We start from the raw sequence: 27,245 nt of genomic DNA on the forward strand, positions 1-27,245 counted from the left end.
GAAAGATAGGGCATTACGCCAGCAAGTGTACATCCAAAAAAAGGGTGTGCTACAGATGTAACAAAGAAGGGCATGTTTCTAAAGACTGCCCGAAGAAAAACGAGGCAGCAAGGCCAGAAACGCCACCAAGGCCAAGGGCATTCCACATGATCCTCGATGAAGCAGACAACAACGCGAGGAATCAAGGATGAGGACTTCATATCCGAAGATCGAGTTATGCATTTGGGTATTTGGCCCAACTATTTATCATTTGGGTAACCAACTAGTGCTTATCTTCTCTTCTAGTGTTGTTCTCCTCAGAGATTGATTCAAATTTAGATACAAGAGTTAGAATGATTCTAAGGGAGGACGGAGTCAGAATGCGGTTTGGAAACGGGATAAGGTGGTACCGGGGGTACCGCCAGGAAACAGTACCAACTGTGGTTTCTTTGATTTAAGGTTTTCAATTGGGTTAGTGTACCCGTGAAAATTGAATCCATGTATTGAATGTATTGTACTGCCAGTTGAATTGAATGCATGTGACTTTGCTAGACTTTTCAGGAGTTTAATGCTTTCAAAAAGAGATTCCTACCAACTTTTGAATTATTTTCAATGCATAAACTTTGACCATATTCAACGACATATTTTCTTTATTTTTATTTATTATTTATTTTTTCATAAGTTTATAAAAATGAATACATAATTCATTCATTTGTAGTGTTTTTACACTAGAAAATTTTATATTGCATTCGATTCCTCTGGTTAAATTCAATGGATTCCTGAGGTAAAACTAAACAAACTGGTTCTAGCCAAAAACGCAAATCCACACAATGCGGTTCAAGTCAAGATATTCCATTTTATTTTCTAGAATTTCAAAATCCAAACTATCAGATATACCAAAACTACAAAAAGAACCAAAACTATCCACAACAATATTTCCCAGTTCTAGAAACCTAATTCCAATCTTCTCAACCCGAGAATTTCTAGTTTCGTGATGCTCATAACGTAGAATTTGACAGTTTTAGTGATGACCCGACTCCCAAAAGAAAAGAAGAAGAAATCAGCAAGGAGTTGCAACCCGTTGCTAAGAAAAAACGCAACTATACACACCGCCAGATCGAAAGAACTGGGTGGAACGTGAAGAGTTAGCTTTGGCTAGGGCATTTTAATGTTCAAAAGGAAGGTTCAGATCGGTCATGACACCAAGTAAACTCAAAGTGGAAATACATTCAAAAGAAATGTAACGCTTTCAACTGCATCTATAACCGTAAGATGAAAAATATGGGTTGCAGGAGATCTGATGCTGATGTTTTACACTCTTCACTTGTAACATCCCAAAATTCAGGACCAAAAATTTCAATTTTAATATAATATTTATAAAACCATTTGTCTGAATGGTATCAACTCATATCAAAACCAAAGTATCAATAGTCAAAACACGTCATGATAAAACAACATCAGAGTATAAATCCCAAGAATTTCATTTGCGGAAAATCGTGTGTGATGCGCTGCTACCGTGCTGGCTCCTTTTCCTTCAAAGAAGAGGGACCTGAAACAAAAACTGAAAACCGTAAGCACAAAGCATAGTGAGTTCCCACATAACATACAAATAACATATTGTCAGACATATCTGGGTGCACGACCTGCCCTGCTGAGCATATCGGGGTGCTCAACCTACCCCTGGCAGACATACCGGGGTGTCCGACCTACCCCTGTCAGGCATATTTTGGTGCCCGACCTACCCTCCGGTTTATCTCAACCGGTTATGGGGACTATTTCACCCCTCCTACCACTATTACATAATATTGTAACGTTCTAGCACATAAAGCATAACAGATAGCGGCATAACAGACAATTATCACAAAGACAATCGTCTAAACTACAAACAACTACTAGTGGGCCGACATTGGTGCCTTCGACCCACTTCTACTGGAAGGTAACTCACCTCAATGTCGTGAAGTCGTTGAACTATCCTCAGCTCCTGGATCAACTCCTCTTAAACCCTACACATAATTATCTCCTTTAATTACCCTTTCATACTCATAACCACTTTAAGGGTCAGCTCTGGTCAATGGTCAAAGTCAAAGTCAACATCCTAGTCAAAGTCAACATCCTAGTTGACTTAACTCGCCGAGTTGATCCATCAACTCGTCGAGTTCCATGATCCATAAAACCCTGAAATCTCGATCCAACTCGTCGAGTTCTTTCATGAACTTGCCGAGTTCCTCCTCATAACATAGTCGGGACATTTCACTCACAACTCGCCGAGTCCCTCCTTGAACTCGTCGAGTTCCTCAATCTTCATAACCCAAAACCATGGCCAACTCGCTGAGTCATCTCCTAGACTCAACGAGTTTGCTCAGTAACAGAATAGGTTGGGGGACCACGACCCAACTCGCCGAGTTGTGAGAAGAACTCGTCGAGTCCCCCATAGTCTAAACCCATTCAGTCGTTTCTAGTCGGGTTCAATGCTTACAAACCATAGATCTGGTCCCCTAGGACTAAGTTACCACGTAAAGTCAACTTTACGTTCATGCATGGTGTCATGAAGCTAAAAACACCAAAACTAAGCTATATAAGAGATCTAGGGCATGGGGAAAGGCCAAGGCTTGATAAAGCTTGCAACTTTAAGCCTCATAAGCTCATGAGTGTATAGATCTGAAGTCAAAACCTCATGATGCACTCAAATCCCGGAAATGACTTCAATATGGCCCAAAAGTAACAAAATACAACCCTAAGTGAAGATCTAAGCAATGGAAAGCCAAGGTATAAACCTTATACCTCAAGTGAGTCAGAAATGCATCTCTTCTTCCAGATCTATTGGCTTCCTCTTGAATCGTCAAGCTTCTCTATCCTTCTCAAGCTTCAAAATCACCAAGAACACACAACAAGGGCTCAAAAACACTAAAAGGTGGATTAGGGTTTTGTGGCTAGGGTTTGGAGTGATGGAGGCTGGAAATGAGGCCAACCTTTGGAGGTTAAGGTGCTTAAATAGGGTGCAAAACCCTGAAATTAGGTTTCACTCTGGTAGACCTACTCGTCGAGTTGAGGCTCTCAACTCGTCGAGTAGACTTCAAGTCCCGCGTCCAAAAATCCATTCCTACTCGACGAGTTTGGGGCCTCCAACTCGTCGAGTCCCTTCGTAAAAATGACTAATTTGGTTTAAAATAAATACCAAGATCCGAGCGTTACATCACTAAGTGAGTATCGAAGGACTATTAATCAGAAAGGTTTTCCTCATCAGCAAGCTTGGGAGTGGTTGAAAGACAACGACAAATGGACACTGGTTACAAAACCTGGTGAAGACTCCCTGCCTCCTTCTTCTAAACGAACCAAAACATCTTCATCCAACGCATACACATCATCTTCTGATCCACAATATCCTCTTAGATCCCCCCCCCCCCTTAACAACAGTCGTTTAGTGTTGAAGACTCACCGACTCAGAGTAAAAGAAAAGAAAAGAAAGCAGCATCAGCATCATAACAGGAAATAAAATGTTTGATCTCGTCAAACAAATTGTTGGCATCAATACTGCAGCCAAAATAGAGGCGGAACAGAGACAATGGTACTAGAAACAAAAATTATGCATTATCGAAGCTAATGAAGAACGAAAAGCTCAGTTGTTGGATCGGGAGACAGAGAACCAAGATATGGAGTATTTTCTCCGACCGCATGATCATTTGACTGGAGCAATTTTCCGTACGGTACTTGAAAGGAAACGACAAATTGCAACTAAGTATAGTTGGGAGTTGGAGAACCCGTGAAGTTCAAAATGTCGGCATCATTTGACTGGAGAATATTTCTCTTTATTATTATGTTTTTTTCTTTGTCTTTTTCTTTTTCTTTTATTTTATTTTTATTTTTATTAAGATTCTCTATGTGTATCATTGTTTCATTATATATATATATATATATATATATATAATGTTTGTTTCATTTTCTCTCTATCTTTTCTCTCTTTTCAAAATGAATCCAAACGTTCAGAAAATAGTAATGGAAGTTAACGATGATAGTTCTATCATCTGATGATTGACTTATCAACAATAATGTGTTACCTGTATTGTCTCGTACTACACAACTTCTTCTTCAGAATAATGCTAGTTCACGCAACATTCAAAGGAGAAACACAATCCACATATATCGTTTAGAGGTTGAACGACTGTTGATCCGACATTATTTTGTGGATGATTCAACTTATGGTCACGTGCAATTTTGCAAAAGGTTCCGTATGAGCAAATGTTTGTTTATGCGCCTTGTTGGTGACATGGAGATGAATTATCCTTATTTTCAAACAACATGGGATGCAAAAAATCAGAGAAGTTTCAGTGCGCTACAAAAATGTACATCAGCAATACGTTAATTTGCGAAGGGTTATAACCCAGACTCGTTAGATGAGTATCTGAATATGTTAGAAAGAACTTATCGTGAAGCTCTTGAAAACTTTTGCTACGGTGTTTCCCAAATGTATAAGGTTGAATATTTATGTCGTCTAACATCCATTGACATTCAACTTTTGTATGAAGCACATGGAACTAGGCATGGATTCCCTGAAATGCTTGGTAGCATTGACTGCACACATTGGCATTTGAGGAATTGTCCAACGGAATTGAGTGACCAATACATGAGGGGTAACCATCAGTTTTCATCAATGATACTAGAAGTGGTGATGTCACAAGATTTATGGTTTTGGCATGCATTCTGTGGTGTAACCGGTTCGAACAATGATTTAAACATCCTCCACTAATCACCACTATTTGATGAAAAATATCATGGAACAGGACCCGGTTGTTCATTTTGTCTAAATGATGAACAGTACAAGCATGGTTACTATCTTGCAAATGGAATATATCTATCATGGGTTGTATTTGTGAAGGCATATCCATATCCAGTAACAAAAAAAAATACGATTCAAGGCGGCACAAGAATCACTTGCCCTGTTTCAGTATCCCAATACTTGATGTTCTTATCATATCCAACAGTTATAAACTTAGACTCGTCATTACAAAATGATATGTCACGAACTGCTTTAGAGTGCCCCATATAAGTCCTCATACACTTTCCTGAATTAAAAATGTCCCAAACCTTCACCTTGCTATCCATTCCAACCCAATGCTTGAGTGGGGCCGGGAATTTAGTCGGTATGATTTTGCAATGCGAAATAAGCCTGGAGAATATTGTCGGTTTGCTTTCCCAGATGTTTTGCCTACATCATTTAATGGTAAGTATGTATTGTGTTCATTTTAGTTAATTCAAATGCCAAGGTTTTTTTTATGACCCTAAAAGATGTAATTATGCATGCTATTTTAGGAATTTTTGTGATATCGAGGAACAATGAAATGCTGACATGGCCTGAGAAAGTAATGTTTGCAATTAGGCTGTTGCCTACAATATTAGGTGGAAAGGCTTATGTTGAGGCTCAAGATGGTCTTAGTGTTCATGACTGGATGATAAAGCAAATATGTAAATATTTAAGTAATTTTTTATGGGTTTAGGCTGAAATTTGTCATCCTATTATTCCTTGTCTCCACATTTGGTCCTTTTGGATGTTAATTTGATGATTTTTTTGTCTAGAAATGGCTAATGATTTGTTTACTGGTTATGGACTTATTTAGGTTTGGCTCTTCTAACAATGAATGAAGCACACGGATAGAAGATATTTTTTGTCGGCAGAACAACAATTAAGTAACAAATGGAGGGTCATGAGTATGGAGAAGATCCAGTTGTAGATTCATGGATATCCACAGTAAGTTCACCTAATTGCAAAACTTATGTTTTCTAAGAGAGATGAAGAACTCTTCAGATATTTGCTAGAAGATATTTGTTAGGTGGTATTTAACTATAAGTGTGTAGTGATTCACATGTAAATCACAAGTGAATTACATATGATTTACATGTGATTCACATATGATCACATGTAAATTACATGTAAATCCAAAGTGAATCACATATGAATTACATATGATTAACATGTAAATCATGTGTAATTCACATATGAATCATATGTAATTCACATGTAAATTGAATTACATGTGATTCACATGTAAATCACAAGTAAATCATATATGAATTACGTATATATGTACACATGCATTTTGTGTCACTGTTCTTCGTTAATTATTATTATTATTATTATTATTATTATTATTATTATTATTATTATTATTATTATTATTATTATTATTATTATTATTGTGAATTTCACATTTGAATATTAAAAGATACAATCACATGTAAATATCATATTATAACATCCCGATGATAAGGTACTTCAAATTTCAACCCTTTAATTCATTTATATTGCATTTGGTCCCAAAGTTCAAGAAATGTATGCAAAAATGGCCTTAATGGCATTATGGTAAATTGAGGCTTCGGAGTACGCCATGCGTACGTGGTGTACGTTGAGCGTACTAGGGTGTGCCCTAGTACGTTGGGCGTACTTGCTAAATAAAGGAACCCTAAGTTTTAGGGTTTGGCTGGTATTTAAGCATCCTTATGGCCTCTTTTTTCTTCACCTTATTAGCCTCCACCCTCTCATTCTTGTTTGTAACCCTAGTTCTCCTTGAGAAGCCATTTCTAGCCTAAAAGTGTGTGTTTGTGTGCTTAGAAGAAGGAAGGAAGGAAGCCAAGCTCATCTTGGAGGAGTGAAGCACCTTGGATCTGAGATTTCTACTTCATTTGCAACCATTCTAAGGTAAAAAGCTTGCAACTTGATCTCTCAATCTCATAGATCTATTTTTGGGTGTTTTGTGGAGCTTTTTGGGTCCCAAAATGTTAGATCTTGAATATGGCATGTTCTTGACCTTTGAGTTGTCCTTTCAGACCCTAGGAGAGCTCTTAAGTCATAAAAATGGGTTCCAAATGGTTAGTTTTGCTTCATGCATCTTGTAGAATGTCTTAATGGAATAAGACCTTGTGTTAAGCACTTATTGGACATTCTAGGTCATAAAGTTAGAGACTTTATGACTCCTAAGGGTATTTTGGCCATGGATCTGAAGTTTGGACGTAAGAGCTTAAGCCATTAATCTCTTAAATGAATTTTGAGGCTTGCGAGGGTACGCCCCGCGTACTCGTAGTACGCCCTTGTAACGTCTGGGATTTATCAGGTATTATGTTGCTTTTTATTCAAGTTTTAATTATGAAATGTTGGGATTTTGGGGTGGAGCGTACGTTGGGCGTACAGAGTGTACGCACGACGTACACATATGAGGCGCGAAACGGGGAACCCCCATGCGTACGCTGATCGTACCCATGCGTACGCTGGGCGTAGGGTGATCAAATACAAACCCTAAATTTTAGGGTTTGTAACCTATTTAAACAACTTATAACCCGCCAAACCCTTATCCTCTCAGCCTCCCTTGTTCTCTCAATGCCCGAATCGAACCCTAACTCCATTGCATGTATCTTGAGCTTACTTTGAGCATTTTGGTGTTGTTTTGGTGGTTTTGAAGAGCAAGGAGTTTGAAGAAGGAACAAGGACTTGAAGAGAGCTTGTAGATCCAGGGGATTAGCATCTTTTCTGACTTATTTGAGGTATCAAGCTTCAAACTTGACCATTGCATGCTTAGTTGTAGTTTTGGGGTGTTTTGTGTGATATTTTGACTCCATAGTTGATATTCTTGTATTCTGGTAGTTCCAACCCATAAGAGCTGTCCTTTTGAGCTCTTAGAAGCATTCAGAGTCATAAAAATTGGGCCTTGATGGTTAATCCACAACCATGCAAGTGTTAGATGGTCTCAAAGTGTGTTTAAGGACTTAAATCATGTGCTAACCCCCATCCATGCATGCAAAGACATAAAGTTTGTAACTTTATGGTTTAGGACGTCTTAAAGGACCTGGATCTATGTTTTGGATGTTAGGACTTAATGAATTAAATCACAGAAGGAGTTATAAGGAAACTGGCCAGTACATTGGGCGTACCCCTGGTACGCTGCGTGTACTGGGTCAATTTCCCGCTTCTGGTCAAGGCCAGCGTACGTCGGGCTTACGTGCCAGGTACGCCGCACGTACGCATATAGAACGGTTAATGTGGTTTTTAGGCCTTGGGTGATTGGACCTGGATTTGTTGGGCCTCATGGCCCACTGTGGAGTAAGGCCTCTGGGCCTATGACTGAGATTTATGGTTTTGGGCCTTATTGGGCTTTAAAGCTTAAAGTAATGGACTTGGGCCTTAATTTGATTATGGATTGAACCTTGGGGGGAAAAGGCCCATTAGGGAAAGGACTAGGGGACCTTGCCTTGGGACATGAATTAGAAGTTGGGCCATAAGAGAGTTATACTTGGACCCAATAACTAACTAGGGCACTTGTTATGCTTTAAGGAGAGGAGTCTCGTCCGAGGAGTATGATTTCGACACACAGTTGAGGTGAGTTACCTTCCCGGTATGAGTGGGTCGAAGGCACCAATGTCGGCCCACTAATAGTTGTTACAGTAGAGATAATTGTATTTACGATAATTGTATAGTATGTCACTATCTGTTGAGATTTATGTGCTTGTATGTTATATTATTACGTGGTAGTGGTAGGGGTGAAATAGTCCCCGTAACCGGTCGAAAGGATTGAAGGGGTAGGCCAGCACCCAGATATGCTAGGCAGTATGTGATTAGGTGTATATGCTAGGATATTACGTGGTGGTGGTAGTGGTGAAATAGTCCCTGTAATCGGTTGAAAGAGACCGAAGGGGTAGGCCAGCACCCTGATATGCTAGGCGGTTGCCGGTTGAAAGAGACCGAATGGGTAGGCCAGCACCCTGATATACTAGGCGGTTACAAGTTGAAAGAGACCGAAGGGGTAGGCCAGCATCTGGATATGCTAGGCAGTATGTTTATTGTATGCTATGTGGTATGATGGGGGAGCTCACTAAGCTTCGTGCTTACGGTTTTCAGTTTTGGTTTCAGGTACTTCTCATTCGAAAGGAAAGGAGTCGGCATGATCGCAGCGCATCACACCATGATTTCTGCACATGATATCTTTGGGAATTATACTCTGATGTTGTTTTATTACAACATGTTTTGATTATTTTCATATTGGTTTTGATATGTGATGTCACTATGGATGTTTTCAGACTATTGGTGTTATAATTACTTAATTAAAAATGAAATTTTTGGTCTTGAATTTTGGAATGTTACAGCCCTACGTACGAGGTCAACCACCCTGATGGTGGGCAACCTGTGAGGCCTCGTGTATGCCCAGCGTACCTTAGGAGTATGCCCCGCGTACGCACCCTGAGTTGACTCGGTCGAGTTGACTCAGTTGGGTTGACTGGGCTGGGTTGACTCAGTTGATTTAATGGGTTTGACCAGTTGACTTTGACTTTGACCAAGTTTGACCTTGAGGGTATTTTGGGATTTTGATGGAAATTGGTCATTTGTGGGATTAGATGCCGGTTAGAGAGAGCTGAGATTCGGAGTCGGGACCTCATCAGCTTTTGTTCCGTTTTTTAGGTAAGTTTTCCTCACTGTACTTTTGGGTCGAAGGCACCAAGGCCGACCCTTTGGATTTGATATCTCGTTATGTATGCTATAGTGTTGTAGTGATCTGGTAGATCGGTATCCTACTATATAGGATGTTGTTATGCTTAGTGATCGGTTGATCTGTCTGTTGTCTGTTGGTTGATTATATGTTTATCTGTTATGTATATGTGCACATATTTGGTGGGTGGTTGAGGCTTTACTGCTTTGTGCGTGAGCCAACAGACCAGGAGCATTCCAACCCAATGGTTGAGTGGGCCCGAGGGTATTCCATCCCGAGGATGACAGGACACGTTGTGTATTGGCATTCCAACCCGATGGTTGAGGGGCCTGGGGTATTCCTACCCGATGGTTGACTGGACCCATAGTGTATTGGCATTCCAACCCGATGGTTGAGGGGCCTGGGGTATTCCAACCCGATGGTTGATCAGACCCGACATGTTGTTATTGTATATGTTATTTGTTTGTGTGTTGGTACTTTTGGGGGATCTCACTGAGCGTTGGCTTACAGTTTTGGGTTATGTTTCAGGTACTTCAGATGATCGCGGGAAGGCGAAGGCATGACCGCATACATCCTCATGTTTTGACTTATGATTTCGGGAAACTCTGATGTTGGAATGTTTTTTTAAAACTATGTTCGTAAACAATTTATGAATTGGGTTGGCTTTAAAAAGTTTAAATTTATCATGATTTTTATGGATGTTACACATATTATAATCACATGTGAATCTTACATGATATATACATATGTGTTTTTGTGAGTGTTATTACATTAATCAATCTTTTTTTAATTTTATTTATATTTATATTTATTTATTTATTTGTAGATTTGGAAGAATTTATGGAAGAATTGAAGAAATGAAAAGTGATAAATTGAAGAAAATATGGAAATCTTGACACAAAGAAATGATAACATTGTGAATCTTTGTAGCATTTTTTGTTTTTATATTTTATTTTGAAGCATTTTTTGTTTTTTATATTTTATTTTGTATTGAATAAAATATTTGTACTATTGTGTTTATATATTAGTAAATAAAAATAGGTTTTTATGATTTACTTACGAATATTATAGTGTGTGTGTGTATATATATATATATCAAGGGCGAAGTTACATTCAACGTAGATGAGTCCTATGACCCACCTTATTTTTTAAGGCTTATTGTGAACTAAGATGGAAAAAAATTTAAGAACCACCTTAAAAAGAATATGAGACCTACCTTTATAGCCGCCTTGGACCAAAATGGATGACCAAACTTTTAGTACCTGGTTAATTTATAACTTTAACTATATCCCACATCTCGGAGTAAAACATATGTGGTATTTGTTACTTATAAAAAGAAAAGGTTATGGGAACTTATTATGGACTGTTCAAGTAATCAAACTTCCTAGCTTCCGCTCCAAATTTGTTAAGTGAAGTTATTGAGTAAATGTTGATGGTTAAAATCCAATACTTCGTTTACTTCAAGTTTAACCAAATTTAGTTATTTAAATATTATTTTTGCATGTTGAACCACTTTATTGGTTTAACGTTTCTCTAGTTAAAAGAATGTCTAGTTTTTTCGGTTAAATCGATTTGAGTTTGGTCAAGTTTTAATAATCCGAATTTATTAATCGAGTAGGCAGAACTCGCTTCAGTATAGAGTCAAGTCCAACTAACTTGTCTATCTCTCATCCGAGTTGTCATAGTTTTACAACATTGCATATGACGGAACCACCATTAGTATTTTTACCTTTTCATTTTTATCAATTTCATTAAAATAGGGAACCATGTGGTTGTATGCCCTAGACTCGCCATTTATAGATATACTTGAAAAAATATGCATATATGTATCTAAAACATTGATTTTTTTGTTAAAAAAATAAATGTTTTTTTTAAATATTCCATGTTTTTTTACTTACTGTTTTTAAAAATGATTATTGCCATAAAAACCAACAAGGTTTTGCGTTTTGTTTTAAAATGTCCTTAAACTAATTTTTGTTCCTTCTAAATGTTTAAACTCAAAAATGACATGTTATTAAAGGGAATATAACCTATTCTTCTATTCTTCCCGGTTAACATATAAATTCAACCAGAAGTTAGATGACATGGCATATATTATGCCGCATGGACTGTGACCTTTGTTTGACTCTCTTATAATAAATTCCACATCATTATATACTTATAAAGGAATCATTTTTCCTTTCACCACATTCATTTGAAACTCCCATTCATTTTTCCTTTCACCACATTCATTTGAAACTCCTATGACTTTTCAATTTTTTTGAATAATGATTATAAGTTGGTTAATAAGGTTAAATAAGTATCAAACCTAAAGTGTACTCATACATAAACTAAATTTTTTATTTACAATGATATTTTTACTTCTACTTATAATGTTATGTCTTTAACATTTAACATATTATACTTAATTTATTAGATTTAATATGTTGTTGTATATAAACCATTATCAGTCTAAAGCTACAACTTTTGAACAGCATGGACAAAATACTTAAATTGTTAATTTAAATATACCATTACAAGGTCAAATATAAATTTCAGTTCCACTTAAAAAATCAAATAATATTTTGTGAATAGTTAAAAGTGATAAATTGCAGTGTTAAATTCAAAAACTAAATTGTAATATCAATTTAATTAAAATATTTCCTAAAGATATTTTTCTAATCGTTAAAAGTTTTCAAATAAGTAGCTTAAAATAACTTATAATAATAATAGTTAAAAATAACTCTATATAAATGACTATATTGTTATCTTTAAAATTAAAAAAAATTGTTTGATGTTTTAAATAATTACAATGATAGAAATTAAAATGTTAAGCAAATAAATTTTAAAAAATTAATTAACAATAACAACAACTATATATAACATTAAATCATATATTATATTTAACTTTATTCAAGAGTAACCCTTGGATATAGGTCATTTAAAAGGTTGAGATTATGTAGTTTTAATAGATGTATATATTATCATATAATTCAAAATAATCAATATATTATATCAACTTAGTATACGAATTATTATATCAAATTTAAAAACAACATTATTGTTATATTTACAAAAACATATATTTGTAAAGATGACGGCTATATAGATGCTTCTGCGCAACGCGCAGTGTATTAGATAATCGGTATTTCTTTTTCATACCTCCTACCGCCTCCTCCGCTTCTTCTTCAACCACCCTTTTTCCTCACCCTACCCTTCTCCTTCACTTCACCGTCTCTATGCTCCTCTAAATCGGCGATCTTCACAACCTCTTTACCACCATCACAAACTAACTGAAAATTTGAAACTTGATGTTGCAGTGCACAAAATCTTCTCTGCATCACAAATCTTTCAAAATACAACAAAAATCCAAGAAAGTCGAAGAAATATTTAAATGGATCACGTATAACGACCTAATTTCTTGTATGTGTTACATCTATAATCTAATATGCTAAAACCAAACTTGTTCAAGAAAAGAAGAACAAACTATTGAACAAAAGAAGATGTGTACATATACAGAAAAAATCACCAAAAACCAAGCAATCGTGATTCGACATCAATACTAATCTGTTTCATGATCAGGAGCAGGGGAATACCAAGCAGGAAATATTCCTTTTAACTGAAGCAATCTGGTGAACAATGAGTCCAACATTTTCCCTTTTTCTTCTTCATTCGTCTCCGCCCTACTCTTCGGTAGTCTGTCAGGTACCGGATATCTTCTTCCAGCTCCAGTGGCTTCTATACTCTCCAGAACAAACTATTGATTTTTCGATTTGTGCATTTCCGAAATCCCGTGTAAGCATCTAATTAGAGATTTCACACATCCTAAATCCATAATCACCCTCTCCACCACCTCCTTTGGCTCTTCTTTATGTTAACAAATGAAAAAGATTACCACAAATCAAACTTCAAGTGGGTTTTGGCATAACTTTTTAAAATAGCTTATTAGCTTTTTAGCTTTTCAAAAAGCTAATAAGCTAAAAAAGTGTTTGTGTATTTGAAAAGCACTTTTTAAAACAGTTTTTTGGATAGGAAAAAGTAAAGCTTTCAAAAAGCTGGAAAATCCTAGCTTTTTAACCATTTTACTCTTAAAAAGCAGGTTTCTTATCCAAACATGTTTTAAATCAGCTTTTCCTAAAAGCCATAAGTTAATAAACACTTTTCTTAAAAAGCAATTCTGTGCCAAAAAAGCTAACCCAAACATGCCCCAAATAACAAAAATCAAGTTGAAAAGTTGCGTTTAGGGATTAGGTAAGGCAATCTTGTTCTTACTTCCAGATCTTTGGGCTCGAAATAAGCTCTCCAACAGATGTACGATGGGTCTCCTTTAAATAGTAATCTTATCACCTAGGAGATAGACTTCGATAGTTAGAATGAAACAAGCTGAAACTAAAGTTCATCTAACAAATCTGGTGGTTTTTAGGGTTAAACAGCGAACTACAATTCGGTTTGCTTCATCGTGATTCAAAATCAATTATTATAATTAAAAAAAGAGTAACTGCTAGATCGTTTTCGCATTTCTGGATCAACGGAGGATCCTTAACGAGTCTTTCAAGCTTGCTTCAGCTAAATGGTTCGAGTTTAACATCACAATGCACAAAATGTCCACGTGGGCTATGGGAAACTTTTGACTATCAAAAAGTCAATGTAGACATAAGCAATATAACTGGTAACCTGTTGAATTTATAGAAATTGGTATTTTAGGCAGGTAAGTTGGAGTTTAATGATCTAATGGGTCTAAAATAAAGTTAGATGGTCATTTAAAGCCAATTGTGAAACTTTCATGTGCTGTTATGACAATAACCATGTTAAAAAAATTGTAGTTTAAAAAAAATACTTTTTTTCAAAAAAAAAATAAAAAAATCATGTTTTCTATAAAATTAAAAAAATATGCATTTTTTTTAAATCGAAAATTATTTTTTTTTTTTTTTAAATCCGAAAATTTTATTTATTATGTTAATTTTTAGATCTTTTTATTAATATTTCCAATAACACGAAAAATTAAACATCAAATGAGATTGATAAGATTACGATCATGCCATTAATGAGTTAAATGAAATACCTTAATGTTTTTGGCAAACGAAATACATGTATAAATCAAGTTTTTCGAAACCTATATTTTAGTTTTTTTATTTTTTATTGGTTTTTATTTAAATAGTGAATTATGTGGTTTTATGTTCTAGACTCATCATTGGGTAGCACATGATTCTAGAATATTATCAGAAGCATTAGTAGATCCATATGCATCATTCTCGTTTCCACCATCAAGTATGTCTATGGTTTGTTAAATATTTATATCTTAATGATTGTTTGATAGCTGTTGATTGAGTCAAATTTGATTTAGTCAAGGTTTAACTAAGTAAGACACAACCTTGAATCTAACCGAGTAAGAGACATATTAGAGGAGTCAGGATCGAGTTAGAGGCTTATAAATGTGATAGCAAACATCCCTTTAGTTTAAAGTTTTAATTAATTATTTATATCTTTACAGAGAAATATTATCTATCTTTGCGATGACGCGTATCACACATACGAGAATTTATGGTTGCATATCATAACGTGAGGATGCCATCATTTCAGAACGTCATTGAACGTGTTTTTGGTGTCTTGAAAGCACGATTCCCTATATTAAAAAGGATGACATCATTTTCGTTGGTCACACAAAGGAACATTATCATTACATGTTTCGCGCTACATAATTTTATAAAGAATGAGGGTTTGGGCGATGAGTTCTTTACTCAATACGATCAATTCATTGAATCGTTTCGAAATAGCCATATGTGTGTTGATGATGACGAATGTGAAGTTGAAAGGCATGGTACCACAACAAACCACCAGGAACATATGACCGAGTTACGAGATGAAATTGTTAAGCAGTTAATGCATAGTATAAAATGGATGATTTTAAATAAAATGTTAATGCGGTTATATGGGTTATATTTTAGTATTGTAAAACTAAAAGTATTTAAATTTCAATGCTTAAAAACCCTTTTAAGTTTATTTTTAGCTTATTTAAATTTTAATTTATTTTAACAACACACAGACATTAAAAAACAATCTTCTTGTAGACTGCAACACCTAAATGGCTACCAAACACTATCTCTTGTTTGTCTCTTGTAAAAAGGCATTAAGATGCTACCAAACAAGGCATTAGTCATACTAAAGTGTTAAGTGTTCACAACCTTTTCTTTTCAATTACTATATTAAAAAAAGTAAGATATATATTATTAGAATAATTTATATACTCATATTTACCATACTAGTTATGTAAGAAAGAGCAAACATATTTTCTTTTTAACTAACATTTGTTTTATATGAAGTTAGATAATAAATTATGACCTAAATTGCCTCAATTTCATGTAGTCAGCTTGAAAATCAACAATTAGCACAAAAGATTAAGACTTTCAAGCACACAAGCTGAGTAACTTTAAGTAAAATAAAAAAATCCATCAATAACAAGTCTCAATACATCCGGACACTAGAAACTACCAAATTTCCTCATCATTATCTCACACTCTCACCACGAGTTCTTAATTTTGTGGTTACATAATAAGCTTTTCAGTAACAGTCTTCAAATCCAACCCTTTGTTGATACTGTATAAAACATAAGTAAATTAGTTTCTTCATTAAGTCATTAATTCTGCATAAAATGAGACTTTCCCACAACTATTAATTTAAATCATTGAATATAAAGATTACTCACTTGTACAAAAGATCCCCACTAGGAGCCACCTTCTTACTAATCCAATCTGGTACTTTCTTTACAACATCATCTATCTGATCTTCAATCTCTCCTGTTCATATAAACAAAAAATTTACAATTATGATTCTGAAAAATGAACAAAATTATGCAGGATTTTTACTGTTGTACATACCGTTTTCTATGATGTCAAAGTTATTGATCAAGATTTTGTGGACAAGTTCACTTTTAGTAACTGAAGATGAGTTTGCAGACATGAATATGTTGTAAATGGTCTCAACAAGGTCAGATAAGCAACTTTTTTCCTCAACCTGTAAGTGAAAAATATGTTCATAATATCATAAACTTTCATAAATTGAAGATAAAGTGGCTGAATGGGTAATGAAGTAATGAACTAATGATGTGTTTCTAGATAAAGTGTTGCATGCATACCATCTTTCTTTTTTAAAATGAAAAAACCGTCTCAATGAGACTAAATGACCATTTTACCCTTACTAATATTAATCTTGGAATCATACCTTTCCAGAAGGAATACTGACAGAGTTGCTTTTTTCCTCCATAACTACACCTTCAATGTCAGGATTTGAGAAATCCAGGGACCTTTTTGTAAATAAACTACTTGACATCACTTTCTGGCAAACCTTGTTATCTTCAGTAGCCACTGATCTCTTTGGAGTTGGTAAATCAGGAGTTAAAAGAGATACCCCATTATGTAACAATGGAGGTTTCATTGGTGTGCTTCCATTAACAGCTTCAAATGTCTTCTCATCTTTAACTGTATCCAAACATGAACTAAAACCAGTTTCTTTTTCACTTGTGGTATCTTCATTGTCTTTTTTTGTAAAATGTCTACTGAAAAAAGGCTCCAAATGAGAAGGATTAAGTAGCTCAGATTCTTCAACATTTGGTAGTTTTTCTTTTTCCACTGATAAATCCACATTTAAAGACTTTGATCTGATCTCTTTTTGGTTAAATGGTTCTGGAAGTTCAGCTTCGGGTACGTCACAACCCTATACATTTAGTCAACTTGGTCAAAGTTATTTCAAAATGTTGACTTTAGAACCAAATGATGTAAAAAGATTACCTCTGAATGTGTATTGACAAACTTTAAGAGCCTAGAGAAAAATGTATGGCATAGAGCAATGTAAGGTGAATGTTCAATATGACCTTCTACAATATCAAAAAGCAATGTGACTTTAATGTCTGGCTCCATAGTCAAAGTCTTGTTATTGTGTAAAAGTATCTTATCAGTCTGAATGGCTTCAGGGAGAACAAACTTCATCTGTGCAAGATGAGTATACGAGAATTTCCTGGAAAATAAAAATGAATATATATAAACTAATATATGGTAGCAAATAAAAACTGAAAAACAAAGTACCTTCCTGTGAGTTTTTCAACTTGATGACATATATTACTGAAAGTAGGTGATTTTTTTTGCAGATTGAGGAGCCTCAGTGAAGTAGTCATACGATTAAAGAGGCCTGAAAGGATTTGATATCTGGTATGAAACAAAGAGTTAGTAGTTATAGTTTATAACTTTATACTGAACTTGGTAAAATGATTAAAAGCATAAATTGATTACTGAAAGACTTACTTATCTGGGAGTTTAGCAGGTTCCTTTTTGGACCTAATGTTCAGAGTCTCATTTGTCTTCTCTGGTGTTGGAGACATGAAGCTTGCATCAAGATGTTTGATTGATTGTATATGGAGTTTCTTGATTGGAGTTGAAGACTCTGAGCATGATTTATCAGCCATGGGTAACATGGCAATTTGTTCAACGTTTTTTGATTGTTGATCCATTGATTGTGAGGAAAGCAAACGTAGACACAGATAGGAATCTGGAAATATAAGCAACTACTTAGTATGGAAATAAGAATAAAACCCTAGTGCCTTGCATTTTCCAAATTTGGTATGAATTCTTCTAAGATCTGATCACTAAAACTTCACTTATGTGGTGATTCATATGTATTTGTGGATCTTTCTGGACAATGTTTGCATAAAGAGATTTATTTTTAAGCTAAGAGTAATTTAGATTATAAAAAAACAAGTGCCCTCCCAACTAAAAAAAGTAAAGATTTTAAGTTCTTTTGAAGGATACTAAAATTGCGAAATATTAGTGTTCTTTTTGCAACAAATTCGTATCAGTTTTGCATTACAGTAATTCTAGGTTTTGACACCAAATTGCAGCTTTCTTTTTCTGAACGCAAATAGTAGAACTTTATACGAAAACGGACTAAAAAACAATGAAGATCTAGTACTAAACGTAGAATCCAATCGAAAAAATCGTACTTTTAATGCTTTATGTGAAATTATCAGTCTAACCCATATAAATCTGAGAAAAAACCCAAATGAAACGATAAACTAACAAGAATTCATCATTCGAACCAATGGTGAAACGATAGACGTACCTGTGTTATATTGAAATTGGGTTTGCGAACTTTGTGGCGACGGAAGTAGAGTTGCTTTGGGTGGCGCTGCGTGAAGTAGTGAAGAGCGGAGCTACAAAGTTGGGAATGGAGAAGAAATAGGGAAAACGGAGGGAAAGTGGATGGGCGGGATGAAATCAAAATCGGGATTTATGGAAAATGCAGATACACAAAATCAACGAATATGTGTAGTTGCCACAAATAAAAATTTAAGTTATTGATTTTGGTCTATGTGATATAAATGTTTAAAATCATAGAATAGCTATAAAATACTTTTAAAAAAATGTTAAAATCTATGTGATATAAATGTTCATGAAGAAATATTTCAATGAACACAGCCGATTTTACCTTTTACCTTTAAAGTTGATTTTTAACTTGTGAACGGGTTAAAATGTTGATATGGCACCAATTAAAATGATTTAGTAATCAAATTTCAAAATTGTTCAAAAAATATCATTCAAGTTTAGTGGGTATAAAATATACTAGTGAATTAAGGACTTTATACACAAAATATCATCCAAATACACATTTTGTTCAAATTATACCTTATGGTAACTGATTAATTAGGTTAACATTACCCTAACGAGAAAATGTCTTAGGAAGGTAACTAACTTTAAAATTTGTTCAAAAAACATTATTCAAGTTTGGTTAGTACAAAAAATATCAATGAAGTAAGGCCTTTGTACACATAATACCATCGAAGTATACATTTTGTTCAAATCACGCCTTATAGTAGCTGGTTTTTAAGGTTGCATATTTCATGCTTAGTTGACATATTAATTGACATATAGAACATTATTTTGTATATAACCCCTTAAATGAAACAAATTAGGGCTATAACTCTACTATTCCATCAGCTGGAAATATAGACCAGCCATCGAGAGGTAAGGCCCATAGAGCAGCACACTGACATTCAATGTCATTTTCGATCTGAGTCGAATTGTTAAATTACAACTACTCCTAGAGAGAATAAAAAGAAAAATAGACAACAACATCGTGTGGTCGCGTACACTTTGCACAATGTTATCTTCTAACTTTTAGACCCCAACTCCCTCTACCACCATTCAATAGACTTGATTTTATATCTTCAACTTTATTGAGTTGAGCACGTAAGCCAAGCCTTCACTTATTTATTTGTAAAATTTTCTAGAATCTCTATCTTTTCGTCGCACTTGTTAATCAATCATTTGTCATTGTTAGTCAACTAAGTAGGGTCTGAGGTTGTAAATCCGTAAATATGAGGAGCATGTTGCCAAAAAAAAAAAAAGGATGGTCCCCTTATGTATTTCGTTCTTTTCCGGTAGGGAAAAAAGGAGGCACCTCATCATGGTGGGTCATCTTTTTTTTTTAATTCCATTCGATCACAAGGAGATGTTCGCTATAATGGGTGTACTTTTTTCCCTTCCGGATTCAAAAGGGGCCTCAAATCCTACTTAGCTTACTGGCAATGAAAAATGCTTGATTGACAAGTATGACAAGAGATGGAGATTCCAAAAAAGTCTACACGAATAAGTAAGTGAATGCTTGGCTTACGTGCGCTCAAGCAAGAAGAAGTTGTAAAGTCAAGCCTATTGAATTGTGGCAGAGAGAGTGAATGTCTAAAAGTTAAATATATAACATATTAACATTGTGCAAAGGATATACTACCAATAAGACCAATAAGTCAATTAATATGTCAACTAAGCATTAAATATGTCAACTAAGCAACTAGGAACTATAAGGTGTGCTTTGAACAAAATGTATACTTGGATGTTATTATATATACAAAAGTCTTACGTGGCTGGTATTTTTTTGTACCGACCAAACTTGAATGATGTTTTTTGAACATATTTAAAACTTAGTTACCTTCTTAAGACATTTTTCTCATTGATAAATCATCAAATATATAAGATAAAATAAGTACTCGACGTCTTGAACCTAGACTTATTTAAATGATCGTAAAAATGTTAGAAATTTGATAGACAATTGTTAATTAAAATTTTGGATTTTATGATAGATCGTGTAAGTTTATTTTTCGTGATTGGTATTTCGATCCAAATTATTTAGGTTACACAAAATTTTATATGAGATAATCTATTAAAGTATTTTCGGTTTACACATAAAAAAAATTAAAAATAAATTAAGTTAAAAAGAGTATCTGGAATGTTTAAATTCGAGAGAGTCCAAAATATGGCCTATTTATATTCAAAATATGGATAAGGTGGACCAAAATACATTTTTTAGAAGTTATTATATTGAATTAATATTCTAAGTATGAATGAACTAGAGATTAGCATAATACTATTATTATATTTACCAATTTGTGTGACACTACGGATCCATTACAAGTTTTTGCAACAAATTGAAACATAACTGTAGAAAAATGTAAGAAGTCCATCTCATTGCATATTTAGATTAAAAACATATAAGTTCATTCAATAAGTCATTAACCCATCTTTTTATCTATTAATTATGATAGTATATTTAATACATTATTTATATTAAAGTTCTGAAAAAGAAAATCATCCACAACTCCAATTATCTTTTTTTTTTTTTTCGTATAGAATACTTAACAACAAAAAATTTCAAATAGGATAAAAAGGAAATTCTAACCAAACTATTTTTAATTTTTACTCAAACATGAATCAGTAAAAAGGGAAACCAAAACTTGGCTTAAAATTCTACTTTATAATATGAAATTCATACTGTAAAAAAGACTAAAAACACAGATACATAGATCTCAATCTTCAAAAGAACTTAAGCCCCAACTTTAGCAACCTTCCTCTGCTCAATTTGACCAGTCAACGGGCACTGCATCTCAGTCCAACTAATCGGAACCATTGTGCCACCTATAAACAAAACCAATTTCAAAAATCAAAAGTCAAATCTATAATTGGGTAGCTTTTTCAAAATACATAAGAAAATATAATAATATAATTAATACACAAAGGTTGCTATTTCTTACCTGCCATACTTTCTGCAGATACAACTCCCAATTCATTTTGTGCAGTTGAAAGATAATATGCACGTGCATCCCCTAGAGAAAGCTTTTTGATGAAAATTTTGTTAAAGGTTACAAATTTTTATTGCTAAAAATTATATAAATACTTAGTTGTAGAGAATTTATAAACAAAGGATACAACCAAAGCTTTGACAATGTCACCAGGGCGGAAGGATAAATGCATGTCTACTTTGTCAATCTCGGTTGCTCTCACATCTTGTTGTCTGTTCTCATAATCATATCACCATAATAATAATTAAAAAAAAATAGAAATGAAAGTAAAATGGTATTGACAAAATTAAAATATTGAATTACCTGATGATTCCAGAGAATTTTTCTCGTACAGATTTGGAGCTAACACACATAATATCTGCTGAAGCCATCCTAGCACTCACCTTAGTTACCTATTTTAACCACATCAAATTTAATATAGACAGAAATATAAAGATGAAAAAGGATAATAAATTATAAGATGACAATTTTTTGAATTTTGATTTAAAAAAGAAAAACAACACCAATAAAAAGTAATGAATCTTACTCGAGCGATGACAACACAACCTGGCTCAGGAACAGGACCATGGGCTTTGTGTCCAATCACTTCCACAGTTGGCCTCTGAAAAAAAAATAGCTATATAAATAAATAAATAAATAAGAAGAGAAATAAGAGAAGCATATAATTTCATATGGCTCCCTGTATGAACAAAGTGGTTAAACAAGTAATGAAGTATGTTGGGATAAAGTGTTGTATACATAAAGACTGTTTCTTTTTTGGACTGAATGAACTGTCTGAATGTAAATCTAATGACCAAATGATGATAAATAACAAATGACTGTTTTTTTGGCTTAACCATATTAAGTAAAAAAGAATCAGTCATATATAGCTGTCTAGAATAAGTGCTTAACCCCTTAAGATCGTTAAGTCAAAAAGAAATAGCGCCTTATTATTTATATCAACTTCTGAGACAAGAACAAGCTTAATATGTTTGAAACTTGTACAACACCTTGAGCTTTCATTATTTTACATATTATGCCACTTGTATAATCTTATATGTAAATCGGTTTACAATACAAACCATCACAAAGGGGTTTGTATTAATTATTGATAAGCCCCAACTTTACTGGTTTATAGCATAGGGGTATTTCTGTCTTTTATCTATTTATTTTCCTATTAGTGAGTCTAGAGCCAATCATGGGTGGAAAACAATGTTAGTGGGGACAGCCCTGATTATGTTGGCTGTTATTCTCTTTTGTCCTTTTCTTTAGTAGTAGTATATATATAGTAGTTAGTAGTAGGAGTGAGGTAGCTAAGAATTGATTTGTAAAGAACTTTGTTCTTCTTTTGGAGAGTCCATTCCTCTCGAATGAATGGGAATTCTATCTTAATTTTATGGTATTATTGAGTGTTTTGTTGCTGTGAATCTGTTAGAATGCCTGGGGTTTACGATAGATTCAACAAGGATCTATCATATTAATTCAACACCTCTAAAACTTGTATCAAATTTGGAGTAAGTGACAATTACCAAGCTATCCGACCATAATCAAATGAATATTTAATTCAACACCTCTAAACTTTGTATCAATTTTGGATCCTAACAAGTGCACAACCCATCTAAAAGGGACAAGTTATAAGGTATCTACTCTTTCCAATGCTAAAAACTAAATTGTGCCCTAAACATTTGAGGTAAACTTATTTAAATTTAGTACAACCATTAAGTTGGCATTAACTTCACAATACTCTTTCAAAATGCATCAAAATCATAGAGAAATCGCATCAATTTTGATGATTAAAGCCGGTGAATTTGAGGCGGGCGAAGTAGTATTCTAATTAAGCACCATAATATTATTTGATATGTAGATGTGTACATGTGTATAACCTGGTCTGGAGATTCAGGTGACGCAGCGGAGAGGGAAGGGCGGCCGGTGAGGGAGGCGTAGACGGTGTTATTATGATGTGACAAATATGCTCCCTTCCCTGCTTTCACTTCGCTTCCTTTCCCCAGTACTTCTCCTGGTGTCACCATCTCTTCCTCAGATACCTTTTCTTGCATCCTCTATCCAAAAAATGACCGATTGAGCAGCAGAGTGGTGAAGAAGGTATGTTCTTCAATGGCAGCCGGCGACAACACACCGCCGAGTCGCAAAAGTTTTATACGTGTTTCCTTCTTTTGGGCAAAACCTATTTTCCAACGGCTAAGAAAATTAATGTGGCGAAATAACTAAACACATATTTATCTCTTCAGAAAATTACATTAAAACCCTTCAGTTTAATAGAAAACGAAAGGTGAAAACGAAATGAGATTTACGTGTGTAATATCAAAACTTCGGATATATACACTAAAGTCTCAATACTTTCATCGATTTGACAAGAAAGGCATAAACTTTATTTTTTTGACAGTAAAGTCCAAATTACTGGCAGTTTTTGACACTTTTACCCTTTTTTCCCGGTTAGCCGGTAATTATGATTTTTTTTGTCAAAAAAAATAAAGTTTAAGACTTTCTTGTCAAATCGTCAATTATGATTTTATTGTCAAAAAAATAACGTTTAGGACTTTCTTGTCAAATCGTTGAAAATATTAGGACTTTAGTGTATATATCCTTTTTTTTGTTAGAAATTTAATGGTATAATATTCTTTAAGCATAAGAGTTATTAAAATCTTCTCTAGTCAGCTAGATCCTATTGAAATCCTTAACATTTGCTTCTTGTTAAATCGTTTTTTTAATCTCAACAAACCGACATTGAAAAAAATGGAGATAATCAAGAAAGAAAGAAAGAACCAGGGTTGTGTTGGCTTTTTGCAGTCCCCAAAATGGAGAAATAAGAAACCGAAAAAATCGAAATTGCCCTGGCTTTATACAAACACAAACAACACATGCCTAGTCAAAAGAGTGTGAATGTGGAGAAGGGAAAGAAGGGCAATTTCGTTTTTTTCGGTTTCTTATTTCTCTATTTTTGGGACTGCAAAAAACGATTTAACAAGAAGCAAACGTTAATGATTTCAATAGGATCTAGCTGATTAGAGAATGTTTCAATAACTCTTATGCTTAAAGAGTATCATACCATTAAATTTCTAACAATATATATATATATATATATATATATATATATATATACACACACTAAAGTCCCAATATTTTTAACGATTTGACAAGGAAGTCATAAACTTTATTTTTTTGACAGTAAAGTCCTAATTGACGATTTGACAAGAAAGTCCTAAACTTTATTTTTTTTGACAAAAAAGTCATAATTACCAGCTAACCGGGAAAAATGGTAAAAGTGTCAAAAACTGCCGGTAATTTGGACTTTACTGTCAAAAAAATAAAGTTTAAGACTTTCTTGTCAAATCGATGAAAATATTGGGACTTTACTGTATATATCCCTCAAAACTTTGCAAAGGTTTTTCAAATAAATGCCATTTATCATGTTTTTCATTTTTTAGCTAGTTCCGTATAGCTTACTAGTTTTGTTGGATGACATAGCTTGGCATGTCAACATAGTTTGAAAACCTACAAAAATCCTTTCAAAACTCACAAACCTCTTATCATCCAAGAAACCCTAATTTTTTCCCGGTTGTCATCATCATCTCTATGTCACCGTCATCATGTAATCGACCATCACTATCTTTCTCTAAAGAGTAAACGAAGCAAACTAGAAGAAGCCATCTATTGTGGTGAAATTGAAATTGAAAGTGGATTAAACTAACTTTATCATACAAATAGCGGAGATACACGTTGGAATTTTCATTACAAAACACTATCACATTTGGTTAGTTTGTTTTCATATGTTGTTGAGGTGCTTAAATATGTTGAAGATGAAAGCCTTAATAGTTTTAGTCAACATCAAGCAAGTGGTATTCGAAAATAGTTTATATCATTTGATTTTGTGTTCTATTTGCAGTTGATGTTGAAAAATGATGAGAATTAATGGGTTTGATGCACTTATGTTAGATATCACATTTCTTTTTGTGAAAATAATGTCATTCAAATATTGAACATGGAGGACAAGTATGTTAATCCAATAAATCAAAGACAACGTGTTAATATCCCCAATCAACGCGATTATGAGTTTTTTTTTTAACATAATTTTGAATATGCAAATTCAAGAGTTTAGTGATTGGCTTAGTGAAGTAAATTCCAAATTGTTTATATGTAAGAGGGGTTTGAATCCACGTGACTTATTTTGTGATATTGACCCTTCAAAACTATGAAAGTTAATTGATTTATATCCAAAAGATTTAGTTATAAAGATAATATGGATATTCTACACGAACTTTCTATTTACCCCGATCATATGCATCAAATTGAAGAATTTGGTAACTTGGATAGTATATATGACATTGTTAAAGTGATGGTGGAAACGAATACACATTACCTTTTTCCTTTGATATATTGATTAATGAAGCTGACATTGGTTTTATCAGTAAATATAGGGTATATGGCATGTAACGCATACACCCTCACTAAAGAAGACCGAATGACCGAATGATCGAATAACTGGATAATCGAATCAAATAAACGAGTCGTTCCCTCCGGCCACAACTGTCGCATCTCCGAGAAAAAGCAACCTTTTATACCGAGAATGGGACGTTTTGATATACCAAAATGCATTTCAATTTCAGGAATGTTGGTGTGACGTACAACGTTTGGTGGATAAGGTGTTCGAAAAACAAATTGGAGAATATGGAGGTATATGTGGACGATATGGTGATAAAGAGTAAATAAGACCTTGGTTTCTTAGCAGGCGTATAAGAAATATTGATTCATATGAGAAAAAAAATATGAAACTTAATCCAAATAAATGTATCTGATGAGCACAAAAGGGAAGGTTTCTGGGACTCGTTGTAACCGCCACGCAGATTGAAGAAAACACAGAGAAGGTTCAGGCCTTACTAAACACCAAATCGCCAAAAATGATAAAAGACATCCAAAGTTTGAACGGAAAGTTGGTTGCCCTAGGTTGGTTCTTAGCGAAGTCAGCAGAGCAATCGATGCCATTCTTCCATGCCCTAAAGGCACATATGGGAAAGGGTGATATTCCTTGGACTAAGGAAATGAAAGAAGCTTTCCAAAATTTAAAGCAACTACTTTTGGAGTTGTCGACTCTAGCAAGCCCGGTTACCAGAGAACCATTAAAAATTTATCTATATACTAATCAATAAGCAATCAATGTTGTCCTCATGATCGAAAGGGAAAGAAAACAAGTACCGATGTACTTCGTTAGTCGGGCTCTCCAGGGCGTGGAACTTAACTATAAATCATCGAAAAGTTAACTCTTTCTTTAGTATATGTGTCTAGACGGTTGCACAAATATTTTCAAGCACACTTAATTTTAGTATTGAGATATAAGCCGATATAACAAATCTTGATGCAATCAGAGAGGTCGAGCAGGATGACGTGGTGGCTGGTGTCACCACGACTGTTTTGTCGTGAATCTGCCACAATGTATCCTATAGGTGGCCACGACATGGAGGTCAATTGGGGTTGACTTTGCCCATTGACCGTTAACTTTTTGGACAGTTTGACTTTTGGTCAAACTTGGAGAAGTGTTGAGCTATAGTATGAGGTTTAGCTCATGATTGGTTTAGGAGGATCATGTAGCTAATATTGTGGGACTTTTAGTAGTGGATTTCAACTCTTTGTGCAGGTGAGTATTCTCACCGTATTACCTATGTCATAGTGGTGTGCATGCTAAACTAGTTGAGTCTTATTTGTTGATT

General features: G+C 34.3%; 2 protein-coding genes across 2 annotated transcripts; both read right to left on the reverse strand.

Moving 5' to 3' along the window:
- Nucleotides 1–15,793: 15,793 nt before the first annotated feature.
- LOC145135969 (CDT1-like protein a, chloroplastic) lies at nucleotides 15,794–18,714 on the reverse strand. The gene is made up of 8 exons (XM_079070183.1): nucleotides 18,534–18,714; nucleotides 17,720–17,963; nucleotides 17,504–17,623; nucleotides 17,210–17,435; nucleotides 16,644–17,135; nucleotides 16,301–16,436; nucleotides 16,129–16,219; nucleotides 15,794–16,019 (listed from the first exon to the last, which is right to left on the reverse strand). Exons 2-8 carry the CDS (start codon nucleotides 17,923–17,925, stop codon nucleotides 15,968–15,970), a joined length of 1,323 nt encoding a protein of 440 aa, XP_078926309.1. The 5' UTR covers nucleotides 17,926–17,963; nucleotides 18,534–18,714; the 3' UTR covers nucleotides 15,794–15,967.
- A 2,385-nt stretch (nucleotides 18,715–21,099) lies between these two features.
- On the reverse strand, nucleotides 21,100–23,740 carry LOC145136141 (Nucleic acid-binding, OB-fold-like protein). Its single transcript, XM_079070333.1, has 6 exons — nucleotides 23,406–23,740; nucleotides 22,070–22,144; nucleotides 21,847–21,935; nucleotides 21,671–21,755; nucleotides 21,496–21,577; nucleotides 21,100–21,379 (listed from the first exon to the last, which is right to left on the reverse strand). Exons 1-6 carry the CDS (start codon nucleotides 23,577–23,579, stop codon nucleotides 21,288–21,290), a joined length of 597 nt encoding a protein of 198 aa, XP_078926459.1. The 5' UTR covers nucleotides 23,580–23,740; the 3' UTR covers nucleotides 21,100–21,287.
- Nucleotides 23,741–27,245: the final 3,505 nt, after the last annotated feature.

The sequence above is a fragment of the Lactuca virosa genome, chromosome 9, assembly GCF_052849685.1.
Source record: "Lactuca virosa cultivar CGN04683 chromosome 9, Lactuca_virosa_CGN04683_v6, whole genome shotgun sequence".
Lineage (NCBI taxonomy): Eukaryota > Viridiplantae > Streptophyta > Magnoliopsida > Asterales > Asteraceae > Lactuca > Lactuca virosa.

Excerpts from the sequence above, each read along its gene's own strand:
- LOC145136141 (XM_079070333.1), bottom strand. The coding sequence starts at position 23,579 with ATGCAAGAAAAGGTATCTGAGGAAGAGATGGTGACACCAGGAGAAGTA. Across the intron at positions 22,145-23,405 it reads CACCTGAATCTCCAGACCAG|AGGCCAACTGTGGAAGTGAT; the intron begins GTTATACACATG and ends TTTTTTTTTCAG. Across the intron at positions 21,756-21,846 it reads AAATTCTCTGGAATCATCAG|ACAACAAGATGTGAGAGCAA; the intron begins GTAATTCAATAT and ends TTATGAGAACAG.
- LOC145135969 (XM_079070183.1), bottom strand. The coding sequence starts at position 17,925 with ATGGATCAACAATCAAAAAACGTTGAACAAATTGCCATGTTACCCATG. Across the intron at positions 17,624-17,719 it reads CCTGCTAAACTCCCAGATAA|ATATCAAATCCTTTCAGGCC; the intron begins GTAAGTCTTTCA and ends GTTTCATACCAG. Across the intron at positions 17,436-17,503 it reads GTTGAAAAACTCACAGGAAG|GAAATTCTCGTATACTCATC; the intron begins GTACTTTGTTTT and ends TTTATTTTCCAG.